The 12,295-nt window shown below is 42.3% G+C and overlaps 1 protein-coding gene across 1 annotated transcript in view; it reads right to left on the reverse strand.

The window, feature by feature from the left end:
• Window positions 1–12,295, reverse strand: part of nox5 (NADPH oxidase, EF-hand calcium binding domain 5) — a 100,306-nt gene that overhangs the window by 45,798 nt on the left and 42,213 nt on the right. The window contains exon 9 of the mRNA XM_073032611.1: window positions 3,470–3,652. Coding sequence (XP_072888712.1) covers window positions 3,470–3,652 — 183 coding nt within the window. The remainder of the gene's footprint in view (window positions 1–3,469; window positions 3,653–12,295) is intronic.

Here is a 12,295-nt window from a genome sequence, read left to right on the forward strand (position 1 = left end):
CTGTGGTATACAATACAAGAGCATGGATATCATGTTACAGCTCTATAAAGTAGTGGTTAGTCCAGAGCTGGAGTATTGTGTCACTACTCTCTGGGAAGTATGTGAAGACTAAAGGGCTGGGGAGGCTGAAAAGAGCTGTTTTGTGCACATTAATACTGTACAATGAGCAGAGGAGGCTGAGGGGTGACATGCTAGTGGTGTACAAAATGATCGAAGACATAGGTAGGGTAAAAAGACTTTTTTTCTCCATTGTGGGGATATTAAAAACAAGAGGGTATAGGCTTAAGATGAGAGATGGGTTCCGACGAGATCTGAGGTGGAATTTTTTTTTATGGAGAGGATGTCTGAAATCTTGAATGTAGTGTCTGAAAATATGAGAATCATCTAGATATTTAAACCATAAGACATAGGAGCAGAATTTGGCCCATCAAATCTACTCCACCATTCCATCATGTCCGATTTATTACCCCTCTCAACTCCTTTAAATATACCCAATGATTTGGCTTCCACAACCATCTGAGACAATGAATTCCACTTCTACTTTCTGGCTGAAGAAATTCCTCCTCATCTCTGTTACATTCTGAGACTGCGCATTCTAGTCCTAGATTCCCCCACTATAGGAAACATCCACTTCATTTAAGCCTTTCAATATTTCATAGGTTTCAATGAGATCCCTACTCATTCTTCTAAACTCCAGCAAGTACAGTCCCAGAGCCATCAAACGCTCCTCATATGTTAAGCCTTTCATTCTAGGTCATTCTCGTGAATTCCTTCTGGACTCCCTTCACTGTCAACACATCTTTTCTTAGATCAGGGGCCCAAAGCTGCTCACAATACTCCAAGAAGCATCTAGACATGTGCTTGCATCACCAAGGCAAGAAAGAGAGTAGAGATAGCCCAGGAAATTATAGACCAGTGAATCTTATTTCAGTGGTTGGTAAGTTGATGGAGAAGATCCTGAGAGGCAGGATTTAGGAACACTTGGAGAGGCACAACATGATTAGGAATAGTCAGCATGGCTTTGTCAAAGGCAGGTCGTGCCTTACGAGACTGATTGAATTTTTTGAGGATGTGACTAAACACATTGATGAAGGAAGAGCAGGATTTCAGCAAGGCATTTGATAAGGTACCCCATGCAAGGCTTATTGAGAAAGTAAGAAGGTATGGGATCCAAGGGGACATTGCTTTGTGGATCCATAAATGGCTTGCCCACAGAAGGCAAAGAGTGGTTATAGATTGGTCATATTCTGCATGGAGGTCGGTGACAAGTGGTGTGCCTCAGGCATCTGTTCTGGGACCCTTACTCTTTATGATTTTTATAAATGACCTGGATGAGGAAGTGGAGGGATGGTTTAGTAAGTTTGCTGATGACACAAAGGCTGGGGATGTTGTGGATAGTGTGGAGGGCTGTCAGAGGTTACAGTGGGACATCGATAAGATGCAAATCTGGGCTGAGAAGTAGCAGATGGAGTTCAACCCAGATAAGTGTGAAGTGGTTCATTTTGGTAGGTCAAATATGGTGGCAGAATATAGTATCAATGGTAAGACTCTTGGCAGTGTGGAGGATCAGAGGGATCCTGGGGTCCGAATCCATAGGACACTCAAAGCTGCTGCGCAGGTTAACTCTGTAGTTAAGAAGGCATAGGGTGTATTGGCCTTCATCAATTGTGGAATTGAATTTAGGAGCCGAGAGGTAATGTTGCAGCTATATAGGACCCTGGTCAGACCCCACTTGGAGTACTGTGCTCAGTTCTGGTCACCTCACTACAGGAAAGATTAGGAAACCATAGAAAGGGTGCAGAGGAGATTTACAGGGATGTTGCCTGGATTGGGGAGCATGCCTTATGAGAATAGGTTGAGTGAACTCGGCCTTTTCTCCTTGGAGCAAAGGAGGATGAGAGGTGACCTAATAGAGGTGTATAAGAGAGGCATTAATTGTGTGGTTAGTCAGAGGCTTTTTCCCAGGGCTGAAATGGTTGCCACAAGAGGGCACAGGTTTAAGGTGCTGGGGAGTAGGTATAGAGGAGATATCAGGAGTGAGTTATTTTACTCAGAGAATGGTGAGTGCGTGGAATGGGCTGCCGGCAACGGTGGTAGAGGCAGATACAATAGGATCTTTTAAGAGACTTTTGGATAGGTACATGGAGCTTAGAAAAATAGACGGCTATGGGTAACCCTAGTAATTTCTTCTTTTTGTAATTTATTTTTTTATTGAAGTTCATCATCAAACAAACATTTCCATAAGATGTATTTCAGACATTGTACATATATATCATATAATCATATATGTCACAAATCTCCACATAGTATTTATCTGAGGTATACACTTATAGAAAAGAGTGGAAAGAAAAAACAAGCAAAAGGAAAAAACTGTACAAGTATGGAGTGATCTTTTTTTTTTACAACATATTCATTGATTTATGAGAATAAAATCAGGCCTATGAGGCATTATGTAGTTAAACCATTTTTCCCAGTATGAATCAAATTGATCCAGCTTATGATTAACAGATGCTATTATCTTCTCCATTTTGTAAATGTCCATTGTAACTTCCATCCATGCTTTTAAAGTTGGGCTCTCCTGTGATAATTATTTCCTAGTAAGAGTACTAACCCTAGTAATTTCTAAGGTAGGGACATGTTTGGCACAACTTTGTGGGCCAAAGGGCTTGTATAGTGCTATACGTTTTCTATGTTTCTAAAACTATGGATCTAATGCAGGTAATTGGGACTAGACCAGGGATTCCCAACCTGTGGTCTACAGACCCTTCCGTTAATGGTAAAGATCCATGGCATAAAGAAGGTTGGGAACCCATGGACTAGACAGGGTGTGGGTGGTGGAGTTATGATGGGCTGAAGGATCTGTATCTGTGTTCTATAATTCTAAGCTATAAAGCAGAGGAACAAAATAAGAAGTCCGGTTCTCCCAGTCATATTTGGTATTTCAACGACCAACTTTCTCTTGTAAATCTCAGGTTTATCATTCTGATAAAAGCATAAACCCCTGAATTTGCAAAACTTCATAGCACTGAATCAGTGAGAATTCACTGCAGGATGTCAATACACACCAGATGTGTGTGTTATCAATCATTTCTTTTCAAGGTAGGAAAATGCCACAACGTGACCTACTTGGCATTCAAATCCAAACATTCATTAAAGGAAGGTGGTGGAAGAGGTTCCTACCAGACACAATCAAATAGCCCTCAATTTCAAGAAAAAAAGCATGCAAATTGCTGACTCATTTCTCCCAAAGTTGGCCCAAGACTCTTCAACTCTGATCTATTCCTCCATCTTTTTCAGAGACAGATGTGTCAAGGTCCACTTGTACAAAGCACTAGGTGAGATGAAGATAAGTAGGTGATGAGATGAATGTAAACAGAGTTTCCATGCACCATTTCAATATGCTGATCTATGATCCAACCTATCCATCTATCCCCATATTTTCATTGAGAAATACAAAGCAGCAGCTCACCTTGGATGGTAGCAAGTTGACCTCCACAATCTGTGTCCTGCCAATACGTGAGACGGTGATTCCGACTATTTTTTCCATGAGGAACAAGAAGCCCGCAGCCACAAACCATTTCCAGAAGTTAGGGCAGTGAAGAATTAGCAGACCCCAGACCCAAATGTAGCACAAATGAGTCCAATAAAACAGCTGCAGGAAAGACCAAAAGTTAGGGCTGAGTGACATAAGATTCAAACATACACGTGTCTTTAAGAGGATTGAAAGAAAAAATACTTGCGCTTACACAATGGCTTTTACAGTATTTTGAGAATTCCCAAAGGTTTTACTGCTACTATCCCACTACTACAAAAAACAAGTTGTGTTGCTTGCATCAATGACCAACACATCCGAGGATGTGCTAGGGCAGTCCACGCACGTCACCACGCTTCTAGTGCCAAAATAGTATGTCCACAACTTACCAACCCTAACCATACGTCTTTAGGTTGTGGGAGGATACCTGAACACTGGCAGGAAACCCACATGGTCAAGTAGAGAATGTACAAATTGCTTACAATCAGCAGAGGAAATTGAACTGCGATCGATTTTACAGCTGCCGCTGTAAAGAGTTGCACTTATCGCTGCACTACTGTGCCTCTTTGCAATAACAGCAAGATAATCTTCTTTAGTCAAAATAACTAAGGGATGAATATTTGGCAGTGTACCAGGGATACCTTCACTAAAATAGTGCCATAGATCTTTTGCTTCCACTCAAGAGTTCATGGGTTTAATATACCATCATATAAACATCACTACCAGTACTGCACCAAAGTGCCTTAATTTTTTATGCTTTAATTCCTGAACCCACCACCATCTAACTCAACAATGAAGGTCTTTCCAAGAGGACAACAGTTGACAATTAGTGTCACAGGGAGGACAAATTAATACATGGACATGAGACAAGCTGATTTGCCTTCACCTGTGGCTGACCCAGAGTGAGATGAGGAACTGCTGCACGCTTGTCCTTACAGAAACGTGGCTCCTGGACAACATCCCATGCACCATCACCTTCAGGCCATGCTACTTAAGGACTTGTGCGAATAATATTCTGTGACTGTATGAGCCATTGTAATTACATGTGTTGTGTGTGACTACATGTACTGTGTTTTGTGTTCCCAGAGGAATGAGGTTTCCTTTAACTGTATGGTTGAATGTCAATTGAGCTTGAATAGCCGATCAAAAACAATCACAGCGTGTGTTTATAGAGTCATTTGTTCAGTGCTATCAGGCTCTCCACATTAAAATAGTTCAGAGCTTGCAATGTTCTATACAATCTAGTAGAAAGCTGACATTGAAACAAAGTCAGTATTCTATGACTTGTAAAACACCATCAGCATCTCTCACAGATAACAGCAGTCACTTGACACAACCCTTTTGAATTATCTACCCAGTTGTAAAGTTTGATGCCTGATTAGCTGGGTTATCAATGTTAGGGAGTTATTCATGAAATGCCTACATATTCCACACAACTCAAACTGCTGTCCTCTCTTTGGAGGGTTGCTTAAATAGTCCCAGAAGCCACTGCTTGTTGCTCAGTAATGAACACAATGAGATAAACAGTGCAAAAAGCTGAATACCATATCAGTTCTGATTATGTTAAGGTGCCTGAATAATCACTAAACTGGTAAGTCAATGTTCAGATTTTGACATTACCACTGGCTACTTGCAATCACAATGATGGTGCCGTATCAGTTAATGCAGTGCTTCATAGTGCCAGCAATTTGCAACCGGGGTTCAATTCCCACTTGATGTTTCTTCCCACATTCCAAAAGTACACTTGGGGTAGAGTTACACACACAAAATGCTGGTGGAACGCAGTAGGCCAGGCAGCATCTATAGGAAGAAGTACAGTCAACGTTTCGGGCCGAGACCCTTCGTCGGGACTAACTGAAAGTTGAGATAGTAAGAAATTTGAAAGTGGGAGAGGGAGATCCAAAATGATAGGAGAAGACAGGAGGGGGAAGGATAAAGCTAAGAGCTGGAAAGTTGAATGGCAAAAGGGATACACAGCTGGAGAGGGAGAGGATCATGGGATGGGAGGCCTAGGGAGAACGAAAGAGGGAGGGGAGCACTAGAGGAAGATGAAGAACAGGCAAGGAGTGATTGTGAGAGGAACAAAGAGAGAAAAGAAAGAGAAAAAAGAAAAAAGGGAAATAAATAAATAGATAGATAGATAGATAAATAAATAAATAAAGGATGGGGTAAGAAGGGGAGGGGGGGCATTAACGGAAGTTAGAGAAATCACTTTTCATGCCATTAGGTTGGAGGCTACCTAGACGGAATATAAGGTAGGAAGATCAGTGGGAAGGGATGGGGGGGACGAATGGACAAGGAGTCGCATAGGGAGCAATCCCTGCAGAAAGCAGAAAGGAGGAGAGAGGGAAAGTTGTGCTTGGTGGTGGGATCCCGTTGTAAGTGGCGGAAGTTACGGAGAATTATATGTTGGACCTGCAGGCTGGTGGGGTGAGGACAAGGGGAACTCTATCCCTAGTGGGGTGGCAGGAGGATGGGGTGAGAGCAGATGTGCGTGAAATGGGAGAGATGTGTTTGAGAGCAGAGTTGATGGTGGAAGAAGGGAAGCCCCTTTCTTTAAAAAAGGAAGACATCTCCTCTGTCTTGGAATGAAAAACCTCATCCTAAGAGCAGGTGCAGCAGAGATAGAGGAATTGCGAGAAGGGGATGACATTTTTGGGATTCGGGTGGGAAGAGGAATAGTCCAGGTAACTGTGAGAGTCCATAGGCTTATAGTAGATATCAGTAGATAAGCCATCTCCAGAGATAGAGACAGAAAGATCAAGAAAGGGGAGGGAGGTGTCGGAAATGTACCAGGTAAATTTGAGGGCAGGGTGAAAGTTAGAGGCAAAGTTAATGAAGTCAATGAGCTCAGAATGCATGCAGGAAGCAACACCAATGCAGTCGTCGATGTAGCGAAGGAAAAGTGGGGGACGGATACCACTATAGGCTTGGAACATGGACTGTTTCACAAAGCCAACAAAAAGGCAGGCATAGCTGGGACCCATACGAGTGCCCATGGCTACACCTTTGGTTTGGAGGAAGTGGGAGGAGCCAAAGGGGAAATTATTAAGAGTAAGGACTAATTCCACTAGATGGAGGAGAGTGGCGGTAGAGGGGAACTGGTTAGGTCTGGAATCCAAAAAGAAGCAGAGAGCTTTGAGACCTTCCTGGTGGGGGATGGAGGTATATAGGGACTGGACATCCATGGTGAAAATAAGGCAGTGGGGGACAGGGAACTTAAAATCATTGAAAAAATTCAAAGCATGAGAAGTGTCACAAGCATAGGCAGGAAGGGAACATAGGTAGGTGTAGTGCTCACACCTTACATTAGCAAGGTATCAGCACTCTACATCAGCACTGGGAGCACCTCAGAATGTATTGGTTGTTGATGTAAATAAGACACAGGAGCAGAAATAGGTAATTCTGCCCATCGAATCTGCTCCACTATTTCATCATGGCTGATCAAGTTCCCTCTCAACCCCATTCTCCTGCCTTCTCCCTATAACTTTTCAAGCCCTGACTAATCAAGAATCTATCAAACTCCACCTTAAACATCCTCCCAACCACAGAAGTCAGGTTAACTGGCCTATAATTTCCTTTCTTTGGCCTCCCTCCCTTCTTAACGAGTGGAGCGACATTTGCAATTTTCCATTTCTTTTGAACTGTGCCAGAATCGATTGATTCTTGAAAGATCATTACTAATGCCTCCACAATCTCTTCAGCTACCTCATTCAGAACCCTGGGGTGTAGTTCATCAGGTCCAGGTGACTTATCTATCTTCAGATCTTTCAGCTTCCCAAGTAACTTCTCCCTAGCAACTGCATTCATTTCTGTCCCCTGACACTCTCAACCTTCCAGCATACTGCTAGTGTCTTCTACGGTGAAGACAGATGCAAAATATATATTCAGTCCATCTGCCATTTCCTTTTTCCCCGTTACAATCTCTGCAGCATCATTTTCCAGCAGTCCAATATTTACTCTCGCCTCTTTTACTCATTACATATCTGAAAATACTTGTGGTATCCTCTTTGATATTATTGGCTAGCTTACCTTCATATTTCATCTTTTCACTATTGGTTTGTAAAAGCTTCCCAATCCTCTAACTTCCCACTAATTTTTATTACATTATTTGACCCCTTGTTTGCTTTTATATTGGCTTTGACTTCTCTTGTCAGACAAGGCTGCATCATCCTGCCTTTCAAATACTACTTCTCTGGGATCTAACTATCCTGCACCATCCAAATTGCTCACAGAAACTCCAAACATTGCTGCTCTACCATCATCCCTGCTAGTGTCCCCTTCCACTCAACGTTGGCCAGCTCCTCACTCAAGCCTCTGTAATTCTCTTTACTCTACTGTAATGCTGATATATCTGATTTTAGCTTCAATATCTCAAACTGCAGGGTGAATTCTATCACTGCCTGCTAAGGGTTCCTTTATGTTCAACTCCCTAAACAAATCTGATTCATTACCCAATACCCAACACAGAATAACTGATTCCCTAGAGGGCTCAACCACAAGCTGCTCTAAAAAGTTAGCTCATAAGGATTCTACAAATTCCATCTCTTTGTGCCCAGCACCAACCTGATTTTCCCAATCTATCTGCATATTGAAATCTCCCAAGACCATTGTAACATTGCCCTTTTGACATGCCTCATCTTTCTCCAGTTGTAATTTGTATCCCATATCCTGGCTACTTTTCAGAAGCATGAATATAACTCCAATCAGAATCTTTTTACCGTTGCAGTTTCTTAACTCTACCCACAAGGATTCTACAATTTCCAATCCTGTGTTACCTTTTTCAAAGGATTTGATTTCCTATTTTGTCAACAGAGCTGCTCCACCCCCTCTGCCCTCCTTCCTGCCGATATGATGTAGATACGGTGTATTTCCTTGGATGTTTAGCTCCCAACTATAAATCCTCATTCAGCCATGACTCAGTGATGCCCACAATGTCATACCTGTCCATCTCAAGCTGTGCTGCAAGATCATCATCTCATTCCATATATTACGTGTATTTAAATATGCTGCAACACCTTCAGTCCTGTATTCATCACCCTTTTCAATTTTGTCCCCGTTACATTGCAACCCATCCCACTGACGATAATTTTGCCCTATTATCTGCCTGTCCTTCCTCACAGTCTGGACACTGCACACTGCCTCTGCTTGTATACCAACTAACCCATCCTCAGCCCTATCACTCTGGTTCCCAGCCTGCTGCCAAATTAGTTTAAACCCTCCACAACTGTTCTAGCAAACCTGCCCCAAGGTTATTGATTCCCCCTCAGGTTCAGGTGTAACCTGTCCTTTTTGTATAAGTCATACCTTCCCCAGAAGAGATCCCAGTGATCCAGACATCTGAAGTCCTGTCCCCTGCACCAGCTCTTCAGCCAAGCATTCAGCTGCCAAATCATCCTATTCTTACCCTCACTGGCACATGGTAGGGACAGCAATCCAAAGATTACTACCTTGGAGGTTCTGCTTTTCAGGTTCTACCTAGCTCTCTAAATCCTCTCTTTGCCTACCTAAATTATTGGTGCCAATGCTAATGCACCGACTTCCAGCTGCTCTCCCTCCCCCCTTAGAATGCTGTGGACCTGATCCGAAACGTCCCTGGGAGACAACATAGCAGGACTTCGTCTTGGAACATCAACAATTCCTTTCCACCCACTGAGTTCCTCCAGCAGACTATTCATTGCTCGAGATTCTGCATCTACAGTCTCCCGGGTCTCTAGTTAATAATTTACATTCAGTAAATTAAACAGACATTGTCTAACTTGAAAGACTGTATTGGAACTATTGGATTATTGAACGAAATCCATCTAGGTCACCAAATATGCTTAAGGGAAGAATTCATCTGGCTGCATGCAAATCCAAACCCAAACCCATCCAATGCCATCTGAAACCAGTTAACAAGCTGACCTTTGGCTTTTTAGCTCTGACTATGTAACTTTCTACAATCTCCGATGGCACTGGGCTGAAGCGATTTTGCAATCTCTCCACCACTGCTTCAAATAGATTATCTACTGTTCAGAAAGAGGCTCCAGACTCTGTGTCTGAGGGCTCCGCGACACTTAGTCAGTTTTGTGCTGAACAGAGGCTGAGGCAGTGGCCTGCTCCGGGCTTCGTGTCCGTGGACTCACTTTTGTTCTGAATGCCAATTGCTTATTTTATTGTTTGCACAGTATTTTTTCTCTCTGCACATTGGGTGTTTGACGATCAACTTTTTTAATGGGTTCTTTTGGGATTCATTGTTTTGTGGCTGCCTGTGAGGAGACGAATCTCTTGGTTGTATAATGGATACATACTTTGATAATAAATGTACTTTGAACTTTGATAAAGTGACATACTCATCAAGTCTGTGTAGAATAAGTGCTTTTCTCTCTCTCAACTAGCACTAATGTCCTTATATTTATCATGCAAAGTATATATAATTTATGTTGCGTTTACATCAACTTTTCTTTCTCATTTTTGTAATATAACCATATAACAATTACAGCACGGAAACAGGCCATCTCGGCCCTTCTAGTCCGTGCCGAACGCTTACTCTCACCTAGTCCCACTGACCTGCACTCAGCCCATAACCCTCCATTCCTTTCCTGTCCATATACCTATCCAATTTTACTTTAAATGACAATACCGAACCTGCCTCTACCACTTCTACTGGAAGCTCATTCCACACAGCTACCACTCTCTGAGTAAAGAAATTCCCCCTCGTGTTACCCTTAAACTTTTGCCCCCTAACTCTCAACTCATGTCCTCTTGTTTGAATCTTCCCTACTCTCAATGGAAAAAGCCTATCCACGTCAACTCTATCTATCCCCTTCATAATTTTAAATACCTCTATCAAGTCCCCCCTCAACCTTCTACACTCCAAAGAATAAAGTCCTAACTTATTCAACCTTTCCCTGTAACTTAGGTGCTGAAACCCAGGTAACATTCTAGTAAATCTTCTCTGTACTCTATTTTGTTGACATCTTTCCTATAATTCGATGACCAGAACTGTACACAATACTCCAAATTCGGCCTCACCAATGCCTTGTACAATTTTAACATTACATCCCAATTCCTATACTCAATGCTCTGATTTATAAAGGCCAGCATACCAAAAGCTTTCTTCACCACCCTATCCACATGAGATTCCACCTTCAGGGAACTATGCACCATTATTCCTAGATCACTCTGTTCTACTGCATTCTTCAATGCCCTACCATTTACCATGTATGTCCTATTTGGATTATTCCTACCAAAATGTAGCACCTCACACTTATCAGCATTAATGTGGTGGTACAACAGTGTAGGGGCTTGAGCATTGCTTTACAGCACCAAGTAATCACCCATCAGGATTCAGTTCCTGTTGCTGTGTGCATGGAAACCCATGACTGTGCTGGTTTCCACCAGGTGCTCCAGTTTCCTCCCACACTCCAAAGATGTACAGGTTCGGTGTTACCGAGTCCTGGGCATGCTACATTGGTGCCGGAAGCATGGCAACACTTGCAGGCTGCTAAGCACAATCTTGGCTGATTTGATTTAAAGCAAAATGATGCATTTCACTGTATGCTTTGATGTACGTGTGACAAATAAAGCTAATCTTTAGTCTCTTTAATGCACTGTGCTGCTGCTGCTTAAAAAAGAGAAATTTCATGGCATTTATACCCTGGTGATATACAGGTATGTTTATAACAATAAACCTGAAATTAAGCTGCTCTTGTCTGACCAGGCCTATCTCCACCCTTATCTTCAGTTTCAACAATATTGATTGCTCTGAAGTACAGTCATAGAGAACTACAGCACAGAAATAGGCCATTCAATCCATCTCGCCCATGCTGAACTCTTACACTGCTTAGTCCCATCAACCCGTACCTGGACCATAGCCTTCCACATCCCTAATCTCCATTCTTTCGAGATAAGAACTGAGGGAATATCCATCATTAACGACCCCACTATCCAGGGAGATGCCTCTTCTCATTGTTCCCATCAGAGAGGAGGTACAGGAGTCTGAAGACACACTCAACGTTTCAGGGGCAGCTTCTTCCCCTCTGCCATCAGATTTATGAACAAAAATGAACACATGAAAACAATCTCAATATTGCTTGCCCTCTTTTGGCACATTAAATTTTTATAAAGATATTTATAATTATTTATAATATATTTTATGTATTGCACTGTACTGCTGTCGCAAAACAACAAATTTCATGACACATGTCAGTGATTCTGATTCACAGGTATTGCCTCTTATTTCTCATCTGAGCTCCAGCCCCAAAGTTTCAAAGGATTCATTATTATCAAAGTATGCATGCAGTATCCAACTCTGAGATTCATCTTCTCCACAGACAGCCATGAAACAAAGCAAAACATGAAAGAAAAGCATGGGAGCATGCTCAAAGAAAAAACATCAACACCCCCGTCACATGCAAAAAGAACAAATCGCGCAGTGGCAACAAGAAAGAACATGGCTGCTGTGACTAATTGCCAATTGTCTGACTCATCCAACCATCACAAGTATACAGTCACTTGAATGCAATGAATTACTTTGCTGTTGGTGGTTTTATCATTGGTGTAACACATATGGTCCTCTGGGCTCTTAGTCATTAGTGGCAAAGTATAGGGTGAGCGGAGGAATACAAGGAGAATTCCAAACAAGGTGAGTCTGGATTGTTGAGCTGATACTCAGATTGTATCAGGTGCTCAGTGATAAACACATCAATGCATCATACAGCCTTGGCAAGCTTGCTTACACGTGCAGCCTGAAACTCTCCTGGTCAAGCATTTTCTCTGATC

This window comes from Hemitrygon akajei, chromosome 30 (genome assembly GCF_048418815.1).
Source record: "Hemitrygon akajei chromosome 30, sHemAka1.3, whole genome shotgun sequence".
Lineage (NCBI taxonomy): Eukaryota > Metazoa > Chordata > Chondrichthyes > Myliobatiformes > Dasyatidae > Hemitrygon > Hemitrygon akajei.